The following is a 26,396-nucleotide window of genomic DNA, read 5'->3' as shown; positions in this document are numbered from 1 at the left end:
GTGTCTGGTTTGCGCACTACACAGCAGGCAACAAACTTGTCCCAGCACCAGGAATACACAGACTTCATAGATAGGCACCTGGCAGTAAAGATAATATTCAAAATCTCAGTTGGTAGGTCGAATGCAGTCAACTGCCACTGCTCAATCACCCCACATGGAAAAATAAATTGCACAGGTTGGAGCACAGAACCCTGCACAACTGCTGCTACAGAAAATCCTACCCAAGTATCATCTTGATCCAAGGACTGATGCTCATGGCCCAGACATTTATGGAAGCACACACTCCTGGCCCAATCTGGAATCACTAGGATGACTTGGGCCCAGTAGCTTTTGATCTTTAGAATTCAGGCAGAGCTTGGCATGGTAGAAAGGCATACAGGACTCCTGTGCTCCAGTCTAACTTGAATATGTCACCTAGAGAAAGCATTCTTGGGAACTCCAATGTGTAGTCATTTTGATACTGCACGCTCTCAGGGGGGTGGTGAAAAGATCCAGTCAGGGTTCTCCCCACTGCCGGTACATGCCCTGTGTCACCTCGGGCTGCAAATATCATTTGCGATAAGCCAAGCATCGCGGCCTACAGTCATGTGTCCTGGCATTTAAAGAGCCCGCCAGGTGGTTTACGATCATGGAAATCTCCCAACAGTCCTTCCAAATCTTGAGGCACATGGAGTCTATACACAGGGCCCCACTCCACCCTGCTTGTTTCAGTGCCATACAACAGTGTTGTCAATTAATACCTGCACCAATCTTTCTTTGATGGACAGCAGGAAGGCCTTCAATGCCAGGGAGATAGCCCACAGCTTCAACAGATTTACGTGGGGCCAGGTTTTGGCCAGAAACCAGAACCTTCTGATCTCCACCTCTCCCAGATAGACTTCCCAACCCAGCCATGATGCATCTGTCACTACTGTCAGCCCCGAAAGAGGAAAGGAGAAGGGTGTGCTGCTGGTCTCTCTGCAGAACGTTTACAGTCTCCTCCAAATCCTGGATGATGCCCACCAGGTTCCCCTGATGCTTGGCCTACGGAGACTTTGGATCCCACTGCAGCACCCACATATGCCACCTGGTGAAGTGAACAAGTAGGATATATTGGATCAAGAAGCCGCATCGCTGCTCTCACCAAAATCTGGGACCAATGCTAAAGCATCAGGACCATAGCCTTAATACCCTGGACTCATTGCAACAAAGGAAGTGCCCTGGATTGTACCATGTCCAAAACAGCTCCTACAAAAAGAAACCTCTGCCAAGGAGTCAGGTGTGACTGTGGATCGTTGATCGAGAACTTAAATGATTTGCCGTCGTCTGGAGGTAGTTCACGACTGACTGGTGAGTCCACCTTCAACAGCCAGTCATCAAAGTGAGGAAAAACTGATCTCTCAAACCTCTGTAAGATGGTGGCAACCACCATCATCACTTTCGTAAACACCCAATGAGCACTGGTGAGACTGAAGGGGAGCAGGCAAAAATGAAAAAGCTCTTGGTTGACCTTGAACTGCAGGCTACGTCTGTGGGATGCAGGGCGGGCACATTAAAATATGCATCCTGCAGGTCCAAGGCTATCACCAAATCCCCAGAATCCAGGGCAGACAGAACCCCGGCCAGTGTGAGCATTCTGAATATGCCCTTCCACAGGAAGGTACTCCGTGGGCAAAAATAGAGGAAGGTCTCAGCCCTTCTTCAGCACTAGGAAAAAGCAGGAGTAATATCCAGTCCCTATATCTCATGACGTTAGCAACCTGATTGCTCTTTTGGACAGTAGAGCTCACACGTTTTGCGATAAAACGGATGGGTGCTCCTCCCTCTGAGAGCTCCTCTGATGTGGGCGGAAGCTGTGATGGGTTGTACAGGATCTTGAGGGCATAGCCCTGCTGGACAATCTGGAGGACCCATCTGTCAGATGAGTTGGACTGCCACACTGGAAAAAAACGTTTAACCCTGCCTCGTCGTGTGCGGCTACAGGCAAACTAAAATAGTTGGGAGGCTAATGCCACAAGGAGGGGGAACTGGGAAGATCGTGCTCCTTGCCACATCTGGACCATCTTGATTTGGTGGAGCAAGAGAAGCCCTCAACTCTTCTGGGACCGTCTCAAATATATCGTAGGCCATGTATTAGAGCACGTATGCAACAGCTTAGTAGACAACTGGCATGGACTGACCTCAAGGCTAGGCTGGCTGAAGAGAACATTAGTTTCCCCAAAAGCCTCAGTCCTTTCAGACACCTTCTCCCTGGGGCGATCAAGGGGAATTAATTAGGAGTCACCTTGCTGGTGGAAGCTTTGACCACCAAACTCTCAGGCATAGAATATTTTGTAAAAATAACAAAAATAAAAAATTTAAATCAGGGTAGCTAGTCTATGGCATATGGCCACCTGCCCATCCACTGGTGGGCAAGAGCAAGGTTTTGACCAAATTCACAAAATAGTGCTGATTAAGGCGTCACTGAATGGAAGTAAAGGGCTCAGAAGAAGATGGCTGAGGCTGAAAAATGTTAGTAAGCACATTAATTTTAACCTCAACAGAAAGAAGCTGTAGATACAAGACCCCAGCAGCATGCCTGATAACCTGATGACAACCAGAGAAAATGAAGCACTCTCCTCCGTTGGAGACCCCCAAAAAAAATTTGGGGGGGAGGGGGGGGGGCGAAGGATGGGAGGGGGGGGGGAGAATAAAGGGGAGGGTTGTAGTCATTGCATACCACGGAAAGAATCAAGCCCACTGGTCTCCAGGAACACAAGATATGGACTGTCATCGTCATCATCATAATGATAGTAATGTGTGGGTACATCATTCCCAATGTAAAGTCTTTTAGGCTAGTCCTGTCTTGCATACCCCTATTACATACATTTGTCCCATCCACACGATAACGATTAAAACAGCTGACCTTTTACCTAGTAGCTTGCTCCTGTCTCTTCGACACCAAGCTCTTGGTATTCTATCTTAATCCCTGTACCTGACGTACATAAACATGTCCTCAGGCACCACTTTTTCATCCTTGGCCAACAGCCAGCTGTGCAAGATTACATTTGTTTGGAAAACCAATTATGATTGTTTTCAAAACATTTATGATTGTTTTCAAAACATATCGATTCTAGAAGAAACCCTGGAGTGACCACTCTAGAATATAAGACCCTTATTCCCCCTTGCAAATTAGAGGAGAATTCCTTTCAAGCTGACGAGGGGTCTTGCAAGCTAAATCTTCGACCCGCAGCGGTCTGACATCCCTTGCGAGCTGTCATCCTCGAAGCAGAGACGGGTCCTTCATTCTCAACCATCAGGTGAGGGCGCTGCTTCTTGGCTAAATACATACACGTATATACACGTTACACATACAGATCTAGGCTAGATACATTTAGGCAAATTACTTTACTCAGAACACAACCAACGCTCCCCACGACCAAACCAACGCCCCCCACCACCACCCTCAACGCCTGGACACCGATCAACCTCGAAGACACCATCAGCACGATGAACTCCATCCACTCCGGTTCCCCAACCGACCCCTGCCCTCACCACATCTTCAACAAGGCCGACGCTGTCATCGCACCCCACCTGCGGGACATCATCAACACCTCCCTCAACACCGCCACCTTCCCTGAGAGCTGGAAGCACGCCGAACTCAGCGCTCTACTAAAGAAACCAACGGCGGACCCCACCGAACTCAAGAACTACCGCCCCATCTCGCTCCTCCCGTTTCCAGCCAAAGTCATCGAGAAGACCATCAACAAGCAACTGGCAGCCTTCCTCGAGACGACTGGTTCCCTCGACCCTTCCCAGTCAGGCTTCCGGGCCAACCACAGCACCGAGACCGCCCTCATCGCTGCCACAGACGACATCCGAACCCTGTTGGACAACGGAGAAACAGCGGCCCTCATCCTCCTGGACCTCTCCGCGGCATTCGACACTGTCTGCCACCGCACCCTAGTGCAGCGCCTCAGCAACGTCGGGATCAAGGAGAAGGCACTGGAATGGATCATCTCCTTCCTCACCGGAAGGACACAGAGAGTCCGCCTGCCCCCGTTCAGATCAGAAGCCACGGAAGTCACCTGCGGCGTCCCTCAGGGCTCCTCGCTCAGCCCCACCCTCTTCAATGTCTACATGAGCCCCCTTGCGGCCATCGCACGCCAACACAACCTGAACATCATCTCCTACGCCGATGACACCCAGCTGATCCTCTCCCTGACCAACGACCCCGCCACCGCCAGAGCCAACCTACACGAAGGGATGAAAAACGTGGCCGAGTGGATGACGACCAGCCGCCTGAAACTGAACACAGACAAGACGGAAGTCCTCATCCTGGGCTCCTCACCCTCCGCCTGGGACGACTCCTGGTGGCCCCCTGCCCTGGGCAACGCACCCAAACCGACAGACCACGCACGCAACCTGGGCTTCATCCTGGACTCCTCCCTCTCCATGACCAGACAAGTCAACGCCGTCTCCTCGTCCTGTTTCAACATCCTGCGCATGCTACGTAAGATCTTCCGGTGGATCCCCACCGAGACCAGGAAAACAGTCACCCAGGCCCTCGTCACCAGTCGACTGGACTACGGCAACGCCCTCTACGCCGGTACCACCGCCAAGCTCCAGAAGAGACTCCAGCGGATCCAGAACGCCTCGGCGAGACTCATCCTCGACGTCCCCAGACGAACTCACATCTCCAGACACCTGAGAGACCTGCACTGGCTCCCGATCAACAAAAGAATCACCTTCCGGCTCCTCACCCACGCACACAAAGCCCTACACAACCAAGGCCCGACCTACCTCAACAGCCGCCTCAACTTCTACGCTCCCAAACGCCACCTCCGCTCGACCAGTCTCGCCCTCGCAGCCGTCCCCCGCATCCACAGAGCGACTACAGGAGGTAGATCCTTCTCCCACCTGGCCGCCAAGACCTGGAACGCCCTCCCCACCGAACTACGCCTGACCCAAGACCACCTCTCCTTCAGGAAGAAGCTCAAGACCTGGCTGTTCGAGCAGTAGCGGACCCCCCCCCCCCCCAGCGCCTTGAGACCCTCCGGGTGAGTAGTGCGCTTTATAAATGCCTTTGATTGATTGATTGATTGATTGACTTTGGGCGCACATTTTAAGAATATGCAAGTGCAACTGTTTTTTTTTTATCTGAATTGCTTGTGTTCATCTTATTAGCACTATGGTGAAATGTACCTACTATTTTCTATCTTGGTACTTGCAATCTCTTTCGTATGTGGGCTTCTGTCTCCTGATTTTCACAGCACATAGGTTTTACTTAAGACTGTCGCTGGACCAATAAATACTTATTGAAACGTCCTAATTGCTATTTTCTGAGAGAAAGCAAGCACGAGTGTCTCAACAAAAAGAATTGTACTGTATTCCACGATCCCTGCGGAATCAGGGTTGTCATGTTCAGTGGACGCCAGATACTACCTACACTGCTTTAGAATACAGGGGGGTGGGTGGTTGTGGCATTGTAGAGGTGGGTGGTTGTGGCATTGTAGAGCTAGCTGGTCTAAAGGCCAACATATCCTGTGGGGGTGGGCGGAAAACGGTTGGGACACCAAGCCCTCAGTTCAGGTCATCCAAAATGAGCAGGTCCTGGGCATTCCAGGGAACTACACAACACCACTGTTATTTCCAAGTGGTGTCAAACTCTGGTCCTAGTCGGAACCGAAAAGCTGGTGGAATATTTGAGGAGAGCTCCAATGTAGAAGCAATATCGGAGGATAACTCCAATGTAGCAGAAGTGTTTTGTCTACTGAACGATAACTGGGTGCACTGGAGTGTTGTTGGAGCACGACTTCAGCAGGGGTCACGACCAATTCTACTGTGGTGAACACTGAAGTCAGCAGAGAATACACCTCTGGCAACGTTGGGGACCAATGCTGACAAAGAAGGGACCATGCAAGTCTTGGAGCCAGAATGGAAGTCGACCTAGAGTCAATGCTGAACCCAAGACGGGTTCCTGGGGCTCAGACGCCAAAGAGGATGAATCCGCCAGCAGCAACCCAACTGGAGGCCCCAGTGAATTCTTGGGGCCCAAGGAGACACCAGTGCTAGAGAAAAGTGCCAAAAATGCAGCATGACCTCCATAAAGGTCTTGGCCTATTGTGGTATCACCAATGGCCTGGAAAATTCAGGGCACATCGAGATAAACTGTGCAATAGGCTATTTAATTGAGACTGAGAGAAAGATAGAGTGGTACTTTAATGCCCTCAAGCTTTCTCTTTAGATAGACTGGTGGGATGGATTTGAGTCCTGCTTCACCTTCTTGTGTTTCCGCTTCAATTTGGACTTCGACTTATCGGATCACCTCAACCACGAAGAGGACCTGACATGGGATCGGCACTAAGAGCAGGAACAGGTCAGAGTATTCCATTTAGAATGGCAGCATAATTTGTATGGCTTGTTTCAAAGTTTGGCAGCTTACATCTGTGCTTCACTGTCTAGAATCCCCTTCAGGTATATGATGGCAAATTCCTTACCATATCTGCAGCAGACCTCATAAGGATCTGCTACTGAAATCTGTTTGCATCAGTATTACCATGATTTGAACCCTGTAGTTTTAGGTGGGGACATTGTTGCGGTCCGTGTTGAAAGGCACAGACAGAAAGGAAGTGACGCTGGCAAGCAGAGGTAGCACTTTTATGCATCTCTGCTGAATCAGTTCCGGGGCAAAACAAATTCAGCATGGAGCAGCATAGCAACACCTTGTGGTGCTCAGGAGCACGGCTATGAAAACATATGGATCCAATCTGGCCCCTGGGGTGATATTCTAAAGGTGAGGTATCTGCAGATAGAAGTAGCCATCAGAAAGGATAAGTTACTTACCTGTAATCCTAGTTCTCTTCCAGGGGTATCCTCATCAAAGTCATAAGCACTGAATATTCCCACCCATGTGCGGGGACCCCGGAAATAATAAAATTATATATGAAAAACACATATATATACAGCTCTGTATATGTATAAACATATATTATTTTTTCCAAGCCAATCCAGCCTCCATAGTAGGCTAAACAATGTAGATATAAATATCCAATAATAACCATAGGTATAATAATACACCTAAATCATTTTTTTTTTTTTTAAATGAGGTAAAAACTCATGAGAAAGAAAAGAAAACACAGTGCCAAACACTGATCCACAAAACATTGTTAGCCTGCATTGCAATACAATACCATAGAGACTGAAAAGCCTTGTACAGGTAAAAACTGGCACCGTGCCTTTAAGGCAGCCCTGATTCCAATATCCCATCATGCCTCAGGGGTGACAGTTGGGTCAGTTGTTCTTTGCGGGACCCGTAGTCCTAAACACAAAGATATACTTCTTCCATATTTAATAATACAGTCCTCTCATTTGCCTGGGGAGGCGGGTGGGTTGCTTATGACTTTGATGAGGATACCCCTGGAAGAGAACTAGGATTACAGGTAAGTAACTTATCCTTCTCTTCCAGGGGATCCTCATCAATAGACATAAGCACTGAATAGAATAGCAAGCCCATCTTCCACCGCAGGCAAATGAGAACTGCACTATACATTGAAGATAACAACCAAAATAATCAGTTGTTGAACAGATTCCTCAAGGAGGCTTGCCCTACTTGAGTGTCTGCTCTTGTGTCAGAGTCCAGACAATAATGTCTCGTGAATGTATGGACAGATCTCCAAGTAGCTGCTTTACAGATCTCGGAGAGTGGGACATTATTGAGAAACGTAGCAGTAGCCGCTTTCCCTCGTGTGGAATGTGCCTTAGGTAGAGGCCACAACGGTTTCTGAGCTAGTTGATAAGCTAACTTAATGCTTGACACAATCCATCTGGCAGTTGAACGTTTAGATGCTGCAAAACCTGTACGGACAGCACCATAGTTTACAAACAATTGGTCAGACTTTCTGACAGCCTTAGTTCTATCCAGGTAAAATTTGAGAACTCGTTTAATATCCAAAGAATGCAACGCCCTCTCAGCTGGCGAGGAAGGGTTTGGAAAGAAATGTGGTAGTGAGATAGACTGATTCACATGAAAGTCGGACACCACCTTAGGTAAAAATGAAGGATGAGTTCTCATCACCACCCTATTAAGGTGAAAAACCGTGTAGGGTTCTTTTGAGCAGAGGGCCTGTATTTCACTCACCCTACGTGCTGAGGTGATAGCTACCAAGAAGGCTGCTTTCCACGTAAGGTGCTGTAATGTAGCCTTATGTATGGGTTCGAAAGGTGGACTCATAAGCTTTGAAAGAACCAGGTTCAGCTCCCAAGGAGGCGAGGGAGGCCTCACTGGGGGGTAAACCTTTTTGAGTCCCTGCAAAAAATCTTTTACCACTTGAATCTTAAAGAACGAATGCTGAGATGGAGAGCGCCTATAGGCCGTAATGGCCGCCAGGTGCACTTTGATGGAGGAGAATTTCAACCCCACCCTGGCTAAGTGAAGCAGATAGGGTAATATCACTTCCTCTTGACATTTCGTAGGATTATATTGATTTTGAATACACCATAAATAACATCTCTTCCACTTACAGAAGTATGAGTGTCTCGTAGAAGGCCTCCTAGCTTCCTTCAATATGGTAATACATTCCCGGGGAAGGATTAAATGGCCATACTGGAGGACTTCAGGAGCCATGCTGTTAAGCTCAGCGAGGGAAGGTTGGGATGGTAAATCCTCCCCTGCATCTTGGTTAGCAAGTCCGGCCTGCACGGCAGACGCTTGTGCGGCCGGATCTATAGGTGAAGGAGATCTGGGTACCACCACTGCCTCGGCCAATCCGGTGCTATTAGGATCATCTTGGTGGTCGAGTGTTGCAGCTTGGTCACCACTTTCGGGATTAACGGAAGAGGAGGAAAGGCATACACAAATGTCATTGACCAGTCGATCAAAAGGGCATTCCCCAGAGACCCTGGTCGATAGTACCTTGAGGCGAAGCCTCGGCATTTTGTGTTGTTTTCGTCCGCAAAGAGATCTACTTGCGGACGGCCCCACTTCTCGAAAATGTTCTCTAGCACCTCGTCGTTGAGGACCCAGTCCCCTGGGTCTTGAAAGTGTCGACTGAGTGAGTCCGCTTGAACGTTGAGCTCGTCTGGCAGGTGCACCGCCGTTTTGGAAAAGTTCCTTGCCAGGATCCAGTGCCACAGGGATTGAGCCTCCAGCGAGAGTGTCCTGGAACGATTACCCCCCTGCTTGTTCAGGTAGTACATCGTGGTGGTGTTGTCCGTTTGTACTAAAATGGAACTCGTGCTGATTGAGGGCAGGAACGCCTTGAGGGCGAGATGTACTGCTCTGAGCTCTAGCATGTTGATGTGATATAGCTGCTTGCTGCTGGACCACAGCCCCTGAGTCTGTAGAGACCCCAGATGCGCGCCCCAACCTTGTAGCGATGCGTCGGTGATCAGTGTTTGCGATGGAGGTTCCTGATGGAAAGGAATCCCCACCTGCAGATTGCTCGACTTCAACCACCACTTGATCGACTGCCTGGCCGTTGTAGAAAGGCACACTTTGTCCTCCCACCGAGAAGACTTTTGGTCCCATTTGTCTTCTAGATCCTGTTAGAGAGGACGCATCCACAACCTGGCGTTGGGCACTAGGAATATGCAAGATGCCATGGCCCCAAGCAGGGATGATATCTGTCGCGCTGTAGACAGCCTGTTGGTTATAGCATGCATGCCTTTTTGAGCGAGGGATAACTGTCTCTCCTCCGAAGGAAACACTTTTCCTAGTTCGGAATCTATAACTCGCTCCCAGGTAGTGTATCCTTTGCATTGGTGTGTAGGTGGATTTCTTGTGATTCACCTGGAGCCCCAATCGGTGACACATATCCAGGCAGCGTGTCAGCTGTGAACGTACAGTCTGAGGCGATGGACCTTTTAGTAACCAGTCGTCTAGATAGGGATAGACGAAGACTCCTGCGCGCCTCAGGGCAGCAGCTACCACCGCCATGCACTCTGTGAACATTCGAGGTGCTGATTTCAGGCCAAATGGTAGAACCTTGAACTGGTAGTGGGAGGTTCCTACCACGAATCTTAGGAATTTCCGATGACGCTGGCAAATGGGTATATGAAAATACGAGTCTTGCAGGTCCAGCGAGCACATCCAATCGCCTCGACGGAGATGTGGATATATTTGGTTAAGTGCAAGCATGCAAAACTTCTCCCTCTTGATATGTTTGTTGAGTGTTCGCAAATCCGAGATGGGTCTGAACTCTGTTTTTGTACTTCTCTTCCGAATTAGAAAATATCTGGAGTAGACTCCTCTCCCTCTCTGCGCTCTCGGAACCCTTTCTGTGGCCGATTTGAGTAGGAGGGTTGCCACCTCTTCTCTTAGCATCTTGAGTTGATGAGACGAATGTACCGGGTGGACAGATGGAGGAGGTCTCCAGAAACGAAGAGAGAATCCATGTTGCAGTATAGTTAGAACCCACTTGTCTCTGGTGATGTTTTGCCACTCTGGAAGATGTCGCGAAATACTTCCTCCCACCGGAGCGGTGGACGGTATTGGAGGAAGCGATAGCTCATTGCTTGCCTTGAGCCTTGTTTCCACTGTTGGACTGGCGGTTGTTTCCTCGTCCTCTAGTTGATCTGCGGGACTGGAATTGTTGTTTTTTCTGCCCTTGCTGGTCTTGGTTCTTCTGCCAGTGAGGGGTTTGAACCCTCTGCTGGAAGGTAAGCCTGTCAGTTCCCCTACGACGACGGAACTCTTTCCTTTTCTCTAGCCCCACGGCTTTCATGGTCTCGAGTTCAGACTTCATCCGAGCCATCTCGTCATCGGTATGTGAACCAAAAAGCAAACTCCCAGAAAAAGGCAGATTGACAATTCTGGCTTGTGCCTCAGGTTTAGGGGCTGTTAATCTTAGCCAAGAAGATCGTCTGGCTGAAATACCATGGGCGTAGGAGTGAGCTGCCAGCGTTGCTCCATCTGCAGCCGCACTTATGACTTGATTGGAGACCAGACTGCCCTCCTACAAGATCTCCTCAAAGTCCTTTCTATCCTCCTGCGGAAGTTTCTCTATGAATCTTTGGAGAGAATCCCAAAGTGATCTGTCGTAGCGCCCCAAGAGCGCTGAGGCACGGGCAACTTTCAAACTGGAGGCAGCCGATCCGCATACTCTTCTTCCTCAAGAGTCTTGCGTCTTGCTTTCCTTGTCCGGCGGCACTATGGATGACAAAGCCACTGAGTGGGTTTTCCTGGCGGCCGCAGTAATCACAGAGTCAGGTGGAGGGTTCGCCTTGAGAAACAGAGGATCCTCTGGAGCAGGACGATATTTCTTAAGTATTCGCGCCGGAGCTGACTTGATGGTAGCCGGCATGAGGAAGACGTCCATCACTGGTTTAAGCAACCCAGGGACCAGGGGCAACAGTGGACGAGACGCCGTTCTTTCGTGAAGGGTCTCAAAGATGACTGAGGAAGTGGTCTCTTGAACAGGCATTGGAATGTTCAACTTTGCCGCTCCCCTGCACAAAACATCTTGAAAAGTGCTGATGTCAACCACTGGGGAAACTCGAGATGGAGGAGTATCTGAAAGTGTGGGGGAGTAATCTCTCTTGGAAGAACGACTTGAAGAAGAAGAGGATGTAGGAGACCTACGCCGTCTTCTCTCAGATCGCCCGACTCTCTTCTGCGAGAGTTGGATCTCGATCTTCTCCTGGGCGAACGTGAGCGCCGATCATACTCTCTTTCCCGAGAGTGGGAACTTGCTGGGCTCCTAGGCTGGGTAAGATTCCTCAATCTGGTTAAGGAAATGCTTACTGCATGCGCCATGGAAGGCATACGTGGTGGTATGGGCACTCTGGTGGGGCTTTGTCCCGGAGGATGATCCTCTTCCTGCCTTATTGGTGTCGGTGACGCTGTCAATTGAGGACTTGTTGGCCCAGGATGCTCTATTGATGAAATAGGAGCTGGAAATGAATTTATCACTTGAGGTGATCTGGATCTTGAAGGAGGAGATCCTGATCCTGCTGAGGCTGAAGGTGAAATAGAAATAGGCGGTGAGCAAGAGGCTGAATCATGCTCCGATGCCACATACGGTGTATACTTCACTCTATGCGGAGACTTGCGTCTCAACGCTGACCTGGATGTCGATTGAAGTTTCGACATTTCCTGATACCCCACAGCGGAGGACTGTCTCGACGGTGATAGGCCTATCGCCAGAGATCTGGACCTCGACGCGATGAGTCATGCCTCGACGTCGAGAGCCTTGTCGTCGACGGAGGGCTTCTCCTGGACGGAGGCCTAGATCCCAACGGGGAACTTCACCCCGTCTGTATCATCGCCAACGTCATGGACATCTTTAACGATGGAGGAGCCTGCCTCGACGTTGATCCAGACGGAGGCGACCGCCTCGACGTTGATCCAGACGGAGGCGACCGCCTCGACGTCGATTCATACTCCGACGACGATCTTCGTCTCGACGTCGGCAATGTCTTCGACGACGACGATCGCTTCTCCCTCGACGGCGAACCAAGTCTCGACGTCGATGATCGCCCGTGTTCTTTTGACGACTATCTTCACCTCAAAGTAGATTTCGACGTCGACCTTCTTTCCTTCGACGTCGACTTCCGTCTAGATGTTGACTTCGAACGATGATGTTTCTCCTTCGACGCCGAACGATATCTCCTCGACGGCGAAGTTTTCGACGACGAACGAATGCGTTTCGCCGCTGGATCTTGCATCGACGTTGATTTTCTCTTGGAAGCATGAGTCTCCCTGGCCTCCTCACCTCTCAACGACGATCCCGCCGCTGGAGTCTTCGACGCCGAGCCAGACGCCGATGGAGAACACACAGGGATCAACTGCTTCGACGTCGACCGCATTTCAGAAAGGCCATAAAACCTAATCCTCTCCCTTTCTTTCAAAGTCCTCTTAGAAAGGTCCTTACAATGTCGACAGGAAGCAGGAGAATGAGTGTCCGGTAGACAGATGATACACACATCGTGAGTATCTGAAGAAGCCTTCTTTTTGCCACAGGATGGACAGGGTATGAACAAGGAAGGCATTTTCTGACAGAAATAAGTTTTGAAATCTGTCAGCAAATCAGGAAAAATGCTTCACCAAAAGGAGATAATTAAGATGAAGCAAACAATTCACTAGAAAACTAGCAATTCTTGACTAGAAAGTCAAGACTGAAGAGAGCTGAATTCCAGGGTCCTGACTGAAGGAGCCGGAAAGAACAACTGACCCAACTGTCACCCCTGAGGCATGATGGGATATTGGAATCAGGGCTGCCTTAAAGGCACGGTGCCAGTTTTTACCTGTACAAGGCTTTTCAGTCTCTATGGTATTGTATTGCAATGCAGCCTGCAGGCTAACAATGTTTTGTGGATCTGTGTTTGGCACAGTGTTTTCTTTTCTTTCTCATGAGTTTTTACCTCGTTAAAAAAAAAAAAAAAAAAAAGAGATTTAGGTGTATTATTATACCTATGGTGTGTATTGGATATTTATATCTATATTGTCTAGCCTACTATGGGGGCTGCATTGGCTTGGAAAAAATAATATATGTTTATACATATACAGAGCTGTGTATATATGTTTATACATATACGTGTATATATGTTTATACATATATGTGTATATATGTTTATACATATATGTGTATATATATATATATATATATATATATATATATATATATATATATATATATGTGTGTTTTTCATATATAATTTTATTATTTCCGGGGTCCCCGCACATGGGCGGGAATATTCAGTGCTTATGACTATTGATGAGGATCCCCTGGAAGAGAACAGTAGATACATTTTCAGAGATTGCTGGTAATGCTAATGCATGCTTATTGAACTAATCATCCAAAAAATGTTTTACCATTATTTGCCACCAGTCGGTAGTGAGTGAGAGCAGATTCACAGCTCTGAAGTACACCAATACCAGCCCAGTAGCGGTACCCCTGAAAGGAAATAAGAAGAAATTCACTTGGAGAAGAAAAGAGTTGGCAAAGTAACATAAATGTAAGGAAACACTATGAACACCAGCAAGACAGTTTTTTTACACTACTATGTTAACAGAAAGCCTTGCACAGCTTGAGTCAAATTATTGGGAAAGGAAGTTATACAAATCCATGACAAAAATACTAAATTTTCCAATTCTAAGTATTTCTATGGTTAAAATATTGGGATTTAACAATGGCCATTACAAAAAATGGTAGTCACTAGTTGGATGACATGAGAAGTAGGGCTATTTCAGCTGTAGCAAAACTGCATAGCATTTCTTCCTTAACAGTACCAAAATGCTTGTGCATTAGTCTACATTGATGGTTTCACTAGAGGGCTGATTAGGTGTCAGGTGGAGTGGTATCTCCACAGGGGATACCCACACAGCCTGATTTGAGCTGACCAGCTGTAGACTCCCTACTTGTAACCCCACTTATATTTCTGCACAAACATTCCTGCTGATTAAAGCAAGATGAATTTCTGAGTATGAATGGGCATGGGAGTAATTGGAATAAAATATCCAGAAAAGGGTGCAGTAATTGCAGACTAAAGTGGAGGTCACGAAATCTGGAAAACTGTAACTGCACGGTGCAAGAACATTCTACAGAAATATATATTCCGACCCCAGTATATCTGTGCCAGCTACACAGTGCAATATGTAATTCAGGCCTATGCATTCAAGTACAGCAAAACCATACATTTCCAATTATAAGTTTTACAGTAGTCTGTGTTCTACAAAGCAATATTAGCTTTTTCTTTAAATGGGCATTAAAAAGGTAAAAGTTAGGCTATATCTCAGAATTAAAATGTCTGTTAATTATTTTTAATGTATTTATACACTTTTTACATCAACACCACATAGAAGGCAGTAAAGTAAAAAAATAAACCATAGACTCAATCAAGGTAAATACATATAAACTAATTAGTCCAAATAAATATTATTCTAGTGTGCTCCAATTTGCAATCGAACATTGGTTCATCTCACAAGTGTACACATCATTACATTCTAATATATCTAAATATGTTCAGATAACAAATCTGTATGGCTGTAAATATCATCTTAATTTCCTATATGTACTACCTAGCACCTTCTCTGCAGAGGAAAGGAATGAGATTATTGGTGCTAGCGCAAGTGTGCAGCGGGACAAGAGAACAAGTGCAGCAGCGATGGCTACAATTTTCTTTAAGAAACGGGCCTATACTGTTCAAAGGTGTTCAGGTTCCCTCTAAGGAGGGACTGGATGCACCAGTTCCATAGGCATACTCCAGGGTACTAAATTAGTTTACCAAACTCTTACCTACACACCATGCCACTGGCTGGCTATGTTGAGGGTGAGTGCAAGCATCTCAACTGCCTAGGCACCAACATTAGAAAATCTTCCCAGAGATACTCACAAAACATGATTTAGTTTACAAAAAAGGTGGAGTTGTAAAAACTGGGATTGCCGTTTCTAGAACACCACCATCAACCAACCTATATTTCAGTCTTCCTGATCCTAGAGGAGATTCAGTTCATGCTACATGTACTGATAAAAACTATGATTAGCCAAAAATAAAATGTTAAAGATAAATAGCTTGCAATATTTTCCTGGTAATTTTTTTTTTTTTAAGTCAGTACAGCAAGGCACACAGTGTGGTTTAGACTTACCAGAATCATGTGTGCTATCAGGTTTCCTCCCAGTGCTCCAAATGTGTAATACACCAGGGCCTGTGAGAGAGCAGCAGTGTTATCTCGTGTAGGTATGTATGCACATTACAATTTTTGGCTAGCTGTATTCAACATGTGTTTATCAACTTACCTTGGCCTGACTGGAATTTACCCCTAGTCCAGAAGCGTACAGAAATCCAAGAGCCTACAATTGTAAAAGCACACTGTTACACAGGATATGAATATGCATTCCTATGTAGTGTGGTGATGTTTTGGAATAATTAAAGTAACACAAAATGTAACGTTTTGTTCATAAAAATCTTATGATTGCAACAATTCATCATTTATACAACTCAAACAAAAAACAAAAATGGCTTTGTGGCACCAGGAACATTAACCTTCAATCAAAGAGACTAACCAGTGTTAAACACTGAAATATTAAAGCCAATTCTGGCATAGTGTCATGCCCTCTGTATATCCACTCTCCCAGAAAATGGTATACAAAACAACAAACTGTTTGACAAGCCGCTCTATTCTATATGCTTATCTAAGATTCACAACTATCTTCCCATGTGCCCAACACTTCTGATGAAAACATCTGTAAAATGAACATTTCAAGTACCATTTGCCCTCTAGGTGATCCTTCTTCATTCAGTTTTTCAAATAGCTCCTTTGCCGACTGGATATTCTGTTTCAGGGGCTCTCCAAAAAGCATAGCGTAAGCAACCTTTTCCATGGATTTAATGTGGTTCATATCAGCGGCCTTCAGAAAATAATGATAGGCTCTACAAAATAAGAAAACATTAACAGTCAACATACATTAGGTGTAAATAAAGCAGAGGACCAGTTGCCCATTGTAAACAAAATCGAGGCGCATACATGCAGAAACTCGAAATGAAGACACTTCCAAACATAGCTCACGAAAAAACATACAGAGCAGATGGATGCTAGGCACCGCCATCTTGCTGACATGCAGCAGATAAATACACTTGGTGTCCTTGAAGGAAAACAGCGTTTACAACGCTGCCATTACATCGCGTTCCTTTACATCGCGTTCCGTTACAACGGCCGCGTTGTTAGAACGCGATGCCTTTACATCGCAAGTCAATAAATCAACTTACTGTAGGGGGCACTCTAACCTAAGGAATAGTATAATTTACTATTCCAACACCTTCCCTACTGTTGCGCAGGCTGGAGTTGGAATAGTAAATTATACTATTCCTAAATCCAGCGCGCCTCCTACTGTTAAATGGTAGCGGCAGTTTCAGTCGATAACCTTTCAAGTATTTGCCCGGCGGTAATCGCCTCTTATACCACTCGATAATTTACCAATGAAAGAGGCAGGCGCCGGAGACTGGAAGGCAGGAAACAAAGTTTTATTCCGTCGGAGCAGAACACATCAGATCAGACAGCAAGGTATCGTCACGAGGTGCTCTAACTGCATCTCTGAGACCTGGTCTCTTATACACTGGTTTATTGCTTTATTACACATAGTATATTCTTGAGATTCCCTTGATGTGCGGGGAAATATCCCCTGAAGCCCCGGCTCAGATCCGATCCCACACATGGTTACAGTAGAGGTTCCCACCCTACCCGCAGTGGGAGATGGCTATCGCGCAGCAGGGAATTCCGCTAATTCCCGGGGGTGTGTGCAACCGGCCGGGTCTCAGGGGGTAGGGGCTTTGATTCTACTGTAATCCCTTTGATGTGGGGTGTTTCCCTTACAGTAGGGGCAATAAACTGCATCCGCAGGGCTAGGCGATGGCCTGGGACCAGTTCAGACAATGGGGCGCAGAGGAAGGGGGTTATCAAAGGAGAGGCATGACCATGTATGGGTTGTCGATCGGAAGTGGTTCCGTAGCAGGGTCGCGCAGAAGGAGAGGGTTTATGGCCTGTATGAGAGAGCGGGGGTGGCCAGCGCGCGGGGGATGCTTGCAGCGCCAGGGGAAAGCGCTGGCGGTCGAGAGTGAGCGGGGAGAGAGTGGGGTGCCTAAAATGGCGGCCGTGCGTTCGCTTGTGCGTGGTGCTGGGGAGGGGCAAGATGGCGCAGATAATGTTCAGTTTGCGAGCTAAATTTCCACAGTCCTCCCTTTTAACATATCTCGCCAGCTTGTCCGGCCAATATTCGCCTTTGTTAGCCTTTCAGTTACAGTATCGTCAATGTTCGTCACACATTTAAAGATACAGAGTCTTTAGGGTAGGCAGGAGTAATCTGACACATTTGTACATTGTCTCATACAGTTTGATGAAGTAGGCGAGGAGGAAGTACATTCAAAGTTGCAGTATACTCGTGTACATGGCTGGTGTTGTATGAATGTTACTATACAAAGTTACATTTTCTTAACTTCTCAGTGTACAGTCGGAAGTGATTGATGCAACATCATGAAAACTTGATAAGAAGATAGTTAATATAATAAGGTGGTTGGGAGAGGATTTTCAACTTTGACATGGGTTCTTCTTTCCAGTGTCCTTGTTTTATAAAGAGCTATCACTGGTAAGCTCTCATTGTGGTTCTTCTTTCGTTGGCACTGTTGTGCACCGGCGGTGGAACTAAGGTCCAGCTCAAATCCGATTTCTTCACGTGGCAGAGTGTGACCACTCACTGTTCTTTGATCACAGTCCTGTTCCTTAACACAGTTCACCACAGGTACTTTTGAGACAGGGTGCCGGCCTTTTGTTCCTCGGTAGTAGGTCAAAGTCATAGTCCAAATGAAAGAGGAAGAGAGAATGGGGTGGCATGGGATCGGATCAAAAATGCGGACCAAAAGGGGGGGGCAGAATCTTTTCAGCACTGGGCCCATCAATCGGGCCCGACGGGTTGAGACTCCAGGCACGCTGGTCAGTGAGCAGGGGCCTCGATGTAGCCCTTCGCGCTCATCGTTCTGATAATGGTGTCTCGTCTCACACCCTCGTTGCTTCGTCGCTTCCCCCTTGGTCGATGTCATAGATGCTTTATGATCCGCAGCCAGACTGGGCGTCACGTCCGACCCCTCTCTTCCGATGGCTGCAGGTTATCCTTGAATAGGTTATAAGAAACGAAAGTCTTAGAGATTTTGGCAGGGAAGACATTTACATACTTCATTCTCTCTCCCAACCACTGAGTAGTTGCGGAAATGCTCTTATCTGTTACTATATGATTGGTGTCTATTAACTCTGATGTTAATGTGCGTGTTACTAATCTATTAATTACTGCTGTGGTGCAGGGTTCTGTGGGTGTCCCTGTCCATCGTCTGGCCTTCTAGGTGTCAGTTTCTGCGCCCTATAATGCAAGGTTTGGTAATACCCGTAAGTGCGAGGTGCTATGGTCATGCGTTCACGAGTATCCTTTTTATACGGTAGGTGACCCTTTATCCGTTTAAAACAGGGGCCATCAGCTGTTTTGTTCGGGATACTCTGAGACGGCTAGTATAGGGCTGGAGTTATCTTTGGGAGAACAGGGTGCTTTAGACATTCTATTTCGGGCTAATTGGTCAGGGGTAATTCTGGGTGGTGGAGATGGTGTCCTTTAAGAACAAAAACCACTGACATATAGTCCCCGTGTTGTGGGTCAGATTGGGAGACATCAGTCGTCTTACCTGTCCTTTCCTTCTCAGCCGATTAGGCTTAATGTTTGTAAAAAGGAGAGGTAGTAACGTGGTAAAGTATGGTCGTTTTTGTTTCTGTCAATTTGTTCGAACACCACTGTGTTCAGGCCAATTATACACTTACCAAAGGGGTGTATGTCGTTAATTTATTCAAGAAGAAAAGAGGGCAAGAGAGAGCCTTTTGCGAGGGAGGGGGAGGGGGAGGGGGAGGGGAGAGAGAGAGAGAGAGAGAGAGAGAGCCTTTTGCGAGGGAGGGGGAGGGGGAGAGAGAGAGAGAGAGAGAGAGAGAGAGAGAGCCTTTTGCGAGGGAGGGGGAGGGGGAGAGAGAGAGAGAGAGAGAGAGAGAGAGAGAGAGAGAGAGAGAGAGAGAGAGAGAGAGAGAGAGAGAGAGAGAGAGAGAGAGAGAGAGAGAGAGAGAGAGAGAGAGAGAGGCCTTTTGCGAGGGAGGGGGAGGGGGAGGGGGAGGGGGAGGGGGAGGGGAGGGAGGGGGAGGGGGAGGGAGAGAGAGAGAGAGAGAGAGAGAGAGAGAGAGAGAGAGAGAGAGAGAGAGAGAGAGAGAGAGAGAGAGAGAGAGAAGAGAGAGAGAGAGAGAGAGAGAGAGGAGAGAGAGAGAGAGAGAGAGAGAGAGAGAGAGAGAGAGAGAGAGAGAGAGAGAGAGAGAGAGAGAGAGAGAGAGAGAGAGAGAGAGAGAGAGAAGAGAGAGAGAGAGAGAGAGACGTGTGCATCAAGTAGGCTATTTTGGCATACATACGACACAAAACGAGAGAGAGAGAGATGGGTAAGATAATAGGCCACTTGGTGCACACAACATGGAGTAGCATGGGTCTGTTCCATGTAAGAAAACACAAGCGGGGAAAAGACATAAATTCGGTGATCACGTACACACAAATGCCGGATAGGGTGTGACAGTACATGCATCAAGACGGAGACTCAGGGCTGCGTCGAGCACGGGGACCTCTCCTTTCCTGTCCTCTATTCCTATGCATGCTGCGTACCTTCAGTATTTTGTAGTTCATCTTATGGGTTGTCTGACCCTTTATTCTCCTCCCTTTGATCGGTGGACGCACACTTCAATCATACAATGACGCTCTCTTCAAGTGATCCGAACATGAAATGCATACACATTCATATCGTATAATCGTAGTACACACGCACAATCATATCATACAGTTTTTCATGTTCCCAATGGTGGTCTGTAATTTTACACACTATCTCACAACGTTTGTCTATGTTTTCCCTGATATTGAACTTGGTGCGGTCCATGTCCACTCCACCCTTCAGTCGGAACTTCGTCGTGACCTATAGAGGGGAAATAAGAGGGGAGGGGAGGTGCAGTATTCAAAATACCCCAGCGCGCGCAGACACGAAAGGTTCTACTTACCATGTACCAGGCTAGCCGCAGGGGTGGGTAATACCACGGACCCATTATTCTTTAGTTCGAGGCAAAGATGCTCTAGTTCATTCATCTCCTAAATTCGCTTTCCCTGGTTGTGCATGTATTTCTCAATTGGTCGTGTATTATGGTGCAGGATACCATACCTTGCATGCGACATATACCTTAAGTTATAGTTCATTATTGATTTGACAATTCTTGGAAAAAGGGCAGGCGGGATGGGTACAAATTCCGTTAAACAAAAAGATTTTTAGGCAAATTGTGTCTGTATTATCTGTATGCTTTCGCTTAGGAGTAACAATCATTTATTCAAAAGAAAAACCTTCAACAACCTAGATGATTAGTCATGACACTGATTTCGTAATTCCTTTTTAAGAAGCCCTTTATTTAAAACAATGTCAGTATGGAAATACGGGCCTACAGCCGCCATAGACCGGCCACGGTGTGAGAGGCGTCGAGCAACATGAGCAACACTAGATTAACATAAAAATCGGTTCCCCCCTTTCCCCCACCATCATGTGTGAAAGCATCGCATACATATATATATATATATATATGTCTTTTTAACACAAATGTCACGTGGCTGGAACGCCACAAGGAGTTATAGGCCACTCCTACATCAGCGCCATCTTGGGGCGGGGTCGGGCCAGTGCACAGTCTAAGTCTTTCCATGAATCAGCAGTTGAACCAGAATTCCTTTCGGTAGTTCGAGAACTTTCGTTAGCGTCAACTTTGCGTCAGCATGGCGTCACTGCAACCTTGTAGCAAAGCCACGGTTTGTTCTTAGGGCGGGGCAGCAGGCGGGTTCTTCCGCCGACGCTTTACTTTCTCACTGCACCAAGCGGAGGCAAGGCGGCTGCCGCCCGGGGGCAAAAGAGCAATGGCGGTGGTTTTGTCCTTACCGGAAGTCCGCAGGAGTCGAATGTCAAATGACTCCAACCAATTCTGCAAGGCTGAGGGGAGCGTTCTGTCAAGGGTGGGGCCCATGCCCTAGCAAACAAGCTTTCGAGTCCAGAATTGTCTCACGGTGGGCCAGGCCTGGAACCGGAGGGGTCGACCGCCGGAGTTCAAGGGCAGCAGTAGCAGCAGCTCTTCGGTACAGTCACCGGAGAGGAGCCAGCAGCAGTAACAGCGGCAGTTCGGATGGTACTGCCACCGGGGTGATTCCAGTAGCAGTGACGACAGCAGTTTGGATGGTATCACCACCGGGGTGGGTCCCCGATTACCTTGCTGCGGGGGCCCACTCCTCACGTCGGGTGCTAGCGGCAGTCCTGGTGAACCCGGTGCTTGGGTGGTTGCCTGGCGGCCGCGTGCAGGGGTGCCGGCTCAGCCGAACGGCGAATGAAGTGGCAGGGCGCAACTCAGCTGGCTGACGTGTGAAAGATGCGGTTGGGGTGCCCTCATCTGCTGGCGAGCCTCCACCTGGGGAGGTGGGGGAGGCCCGTCCGCGTCGCCTCCCCCCGCCAGGGCACCCTCCGTTATTGAAGGAAGAAGTGACTGGGAAGATCCGCACAGCGTGCCAGGGTGAAATTCAGCAGGCCGATGAAAAAGATGGCTGGGGCAGCTTAGCTGGCCGGCGAGTAAAAGACGGTTGGGGTGCCTGGCAAGCCTCCACCTGGGGAGGTGGGGGAGGTCCGTCCGCGGCGCCTCCCCCCGCCAGGGCATCAGCCCTTATTGACGAAAGAAGAAGAGAAAGCGGAAAGGCCCGCACAGCGTGGCGGGCTCCGCCTTGGTGTTGCCAGAACTTCGGCGCTTCGTATAGCCTCCGGCCTATTCGCACAATCGCTCGCCACTGATGTCAATGGATTTTTGCATGGCTTTTATAGCCCAAAGTCAACTAAGAGGGACCGCCCAAAACAGGCCAATGTTGCAATTTCGAGGAAGGAGAGGCGAGGACGGTGTCACGTGGACGTTAAGGCTTTGGGATGGAGGTTGCAGCAGACTATCATGTAAATAGTTGTTTTAAAACGTGTTTTATCCTGTTCATTTTGCCGGAATGTTGTTATACTTGTAATTTATTAAAAATGTTTGACCATACTATTTTGCTGGAGCGTTGTACGTATCAGCGATCTGGTTAGCGTATTCGGAAAAAATGGCGTTTGCTCGATTGCACGTGATCCTAATCAAGTGTGGTGACGTTGATGGTGGGTATCAACAAACTTCCGGTTGTGTCTATTGGGGTCCCTATTTTTGTTCAGTTCCAAAAGGACCGGGCACTGGGATTTCCAGTGTCCGAACCCTCTACAGAATGCACATTGATTTCCATCTAAGTCTCTCCGTCCGTTGTAGGGTGTAGGTGTATGGTCTCTAGGGGGTAGTTTTCTAGGGGCGGTTGGTTGGTAATTCTCTTTTGGGGGTTCCCTTCCTATGGTCACCCCTTGTAACTGTGCTATCATCACCCTCTCCTTTAATTCCTTTTTCTTCTTCTCTGACGCCCTATCGTTCTCGTTCTTCTGGTTTTCGTAGTATTGGGCCATCTGGAGAATCGCTGCGGGTTTGGAGGCTGCCCAACTGCTCTCGCTGGTCTGTAGCTTCTGGGAAACTTCTTGAGACAGACCCTTTACATAATTCTGGACAAAGAGGTGGTGTCCGGTTGCGGTGGTCATGTCTTGGCCACTGTAATCGGAGAACACAGTCTCGAATCGGGAGAAGTATTCAGACACATCCTCCTGGGGTTTCTGGCGGCAAGCCGTCACTATCGACCAGTCTACCTTTCTTTCTGGGATTAGAGTCTTCAGCTTTTGTACAATCTTGTCTGGGAGCTCTAAGATGGCTTTCGGGGGTTTTTGTCCTGGTTCTCGCTGTTTATCTATGGTATCGAGTTGTACCCAGGTATATCCGAACGGCTCAGCGTGGTCAACTTTCCGGATTTGTTTCCACACATCAGCCGGTAGGCATAGCCCAAAGAACAAGTCGATATCTGCTAACGTCATTATCGTTGAGCCTAAGGCTGTACCCAATTCAGTGTAGAAGGCAGTCGGGTTCTTTCTCAAGTCGGGTAGAGTCTTTCTAAAGGTCAAAATATCTTGCCGGTCCCACGGCTGGTAGACCCAGTTATATACAACCCTTCCCTTCGCATCTTGGTGGTTGATGTCGTCGTGTGTTCCCTGACCCCGTGGGGGGACCCAGTAGGGGGCAGCTTCTTTAATGGGCATCATGGCATCGGCCCTTCCTCCCTGGGGCTTAGTTGCTATGGGGGTTTCCGTTTTGGTGATCTGTCCATGTTCTTTAAGGTGTCGGTAGACCTCGAGTGTACGAGTGAAGAGGTTCGTTACATCGCCCTCTCTTTCTTCCCCAATGTCTACCTTCCTATATAGGGCCGCTAGGCCTTCGGGACCTTTATCGTGGTACCTATCCTCATATGTATTCAGGGTGTGATAACAGAGTCGTACGACGAAGTGTCGTCTGCGGCTGTCGGCATACGATTTATACACGTCCGTTATATACTCCTCACTTTCTTTTCGCTCCACCAGCGTCCCTACTATCTTGTCAATTCCTGCTCGTTCATCTTTAGTTAACCGATTCATTCTGGTGGACTCTTTCTTTCCTATCTCATGGTCGTCTATCGTTGCAGTCGACGTTAGGTTCAGTATAAGAGGCTCAGCCGGCGCGGAGGCCGTGAGGGCCGAGGCCCCTGTACTGCTTTCGTTCGTGTTCGGGGGTTGTGGGTGTTGCACTACCGATTGGGAGGGTGCATACGGAGGGGGCATGTAAATGGTCGGGGGACCTAACAGTAATTCGTCATTCGTTTGCTGCTTGGAGGACAATACAGGGTAGAGCAAAGAAGGGGTCCTAACAGCGTACTGGCCTGAGGTTTCGGGCTCCTGTCTTAGTTTAGTTTCCCTTCTCTCCTTTATGTCTTCTTCTAACTTTTTAGCGGCTAGGTGAGCTGCCTTTCGTAATTCCTTTTCTGCTTTTACTTCTTCCCTCCTTTTTCTGTTGCGTCGCTTCTTTGCGCCATATGCCAATACTGTCAAGCATAGTAGGCGTCGTCTTATTGCTATGCAGAGCTACTTCTAGCGCTTCTATCTTGCGGTCGTCGAAGGATCCCATCAGTGGCCACTGACTTTCGGGGTCCTTCTTGGTATATTTATGCCACAGCTTGCTATAAGCTACGGCGACTAGTCCATATTTAGTGAACATGTCCTTATTAGGGGTGCCTTCCAGTGGAGCCGGGTGGTTCACCTCTAATAAGCGGTCCGGGCAGAACCAACTACCAATCAGTGGGGAGAAGATAGGCATGACGGGTTTCAACGGGGACAAAAGTCAGCACTACCTATCTTTTCACTGCTTGCAAAGACTAGACAGAATATCTCTATTCTTCGTTATTTGTAAGCAGAGAATACCTCCAAAGAACCAATATCGAACAACTAGTGTTCGGACAATCAATCAATCAATCAATGGGGAGATAAAGATAGGCACGACGGGTTTCAACGGGGACAAAAGTCTGCGTTACCTACCCTTCACTATTTGCAAAGACTAGACAGAATATTCCTATTCTACGTTATTTGCAAACAGAGAATATCTCAAAAAGCACTATTCTTCAAAACAATCAATGTTCGGACAATCAATCAATGGGGAGATAAAGATAGGCACGACGGGTTTCAACGGGGACAAAAGTCTGCGTTACCTACCCTTCACCATCTGCAAAGGGAGAGAGAGAGAGAGTATTTCTACTCCTCCCCGTTTGTAGACAGCGAATATCTCAAAGAGAACAATCAATGAGCACAATCAATGAGCAATACTAGTATTCAAACAATCAATCAATTATTTCGCACTTTTGTCGTATTTCACGACCTTACCCGGACCGCGTGGACAGTTTCTCGTCTTCCGCCTCCAGCGCCCGATCGTCCTCTATTCTCCGTATTTGCCGCGGCACTCCTGATGGTTCCCAGTCAGGACCGTAGATCACTCGAGAGAGGTCTGCTCGGAACCAGTGAAGTTCGGATGATCGGCTGCCAGACGAGGGTCTATTGGGCAGGAGCTCTCCCGATCGTTGCAGTCGTTCACTCTGTCGTCGGGACCTCTCCCACTGGATCCACGTGTCGCTGATGGGCCCCACGTTTGGGACGCCAATTGTTAAATGGTAGCGGCAGTTTCAGTCGATAACCTTTCAAGTATTTGCCCGGCGGTAATCGCCTCTTATACCACTCGATAATTTACCAATGAAAGAGGCAGGCGCCGGAGACTGGAAGGCAGGAAACAAAGTTTTATTCCGTCGGAGCAGAACACATCAGATCAGACAGCAAGGTATCGTCACGAGGTGCTCTAACTGCATCTCTGAGACCTGGTCTCTTATACACTGGTTTATTGCTTTATTACACATAGTATATTCTTGAGATTCCCTTGATGTGCGGGGAAATATCCCCTGAAGCCCCGGCTCAGATCCGATCCCACACATGGTTACAGTAGAGGTTCCCACCCTACCCGCAGTGGGAGATGGCTATCGCGCAGCAGGGAATTCCGCTAATTCCCGGGGGTGTGTGCAACCGGCCGGGTCTCAGGGGGTAGGGGCTTTGATTCTACTGTAATCCCTTTGATGTGGGGTGTTTCCCTTACAGTAGGGGCAATAAACTGCATCCGCAGGGCTAGGCGATGGCCTGGGACCAGTTCAGACAATGGGGCGCAGAGGAAGGGGGTTATCAAAGGAGAGGCATGACCATGTATGGGTTGTCGGTCGGAAGTGGTTCCGTAGCAGGGTCGCGCAGAAGGAGAGGGTTTATGGCCTGTATGAGAGAGCGGGGGTGGCCAGCGCGCGGGGGATGCTTGCAGCGCCAGGGGAAAGCGCTGGCGGTCGAGAGTGAGCGGGGAGAGAGTGGGGTGCCTAAAATGGCGGCCGTGCGTTCGCTTGTGCGTGGTGCTGGGGAGGGGCAAG

General features: G+C 48.2%; 1 protein-coding gene across 8 annotated transcripts in view; it reads right to left on the bottom strand.

The window, feature by feature from the left end:
* The window catches only part of SEL1L (SEL1L adaptor subunit of SYVN1 ubiquitin ligase), a 379,824-nt gene that overhangs the window by 282,145 nt on the left and 71,283 nt on the right, over positions 1-26,396 (bottom strand). For all 8 annotated transcript variants that reach the window (XM_085626599.1, XM_085626598.1, XM_085626600.1 and 5 more), the window contains exons 6-9: positions 16,167-16,329; positions 15,696-15,749; positions 15,545-15,604; positions 13,772-13,853 (exon numbers count right to left, since the gene is read on the bottom strand). In XM_085626599.1, coding sequence (XP_085482725.1) covers positions 13,772-13,853; positions 15,545-15,604; positions 15,696-15,749; positions 16,167-16,329 — 359 coding nt within the window. The remainder of the gene's footprint in view (positions 1-13,771; positions 13,854-15,544; positions 15,605-15,695; positions 15,750-16,166; positions 16,330-26,396) is intronic.

Source organism: Triturus cristatus, chromosome 9, assembly GCF_964204655.1.
Source record: "Triturus cristatus chromosome 9, aTriCri1.1, whole genome shotgun sequence".
Lineage (NCBI taxonomy): Eukaryota > Metazoa > Chordata > Amphibia > Caudata > Salamandridae > Triturus > Triturus cristatus.
This window is presented reverse-complemented; position numbering and strand designations above follow the sequence as displayed.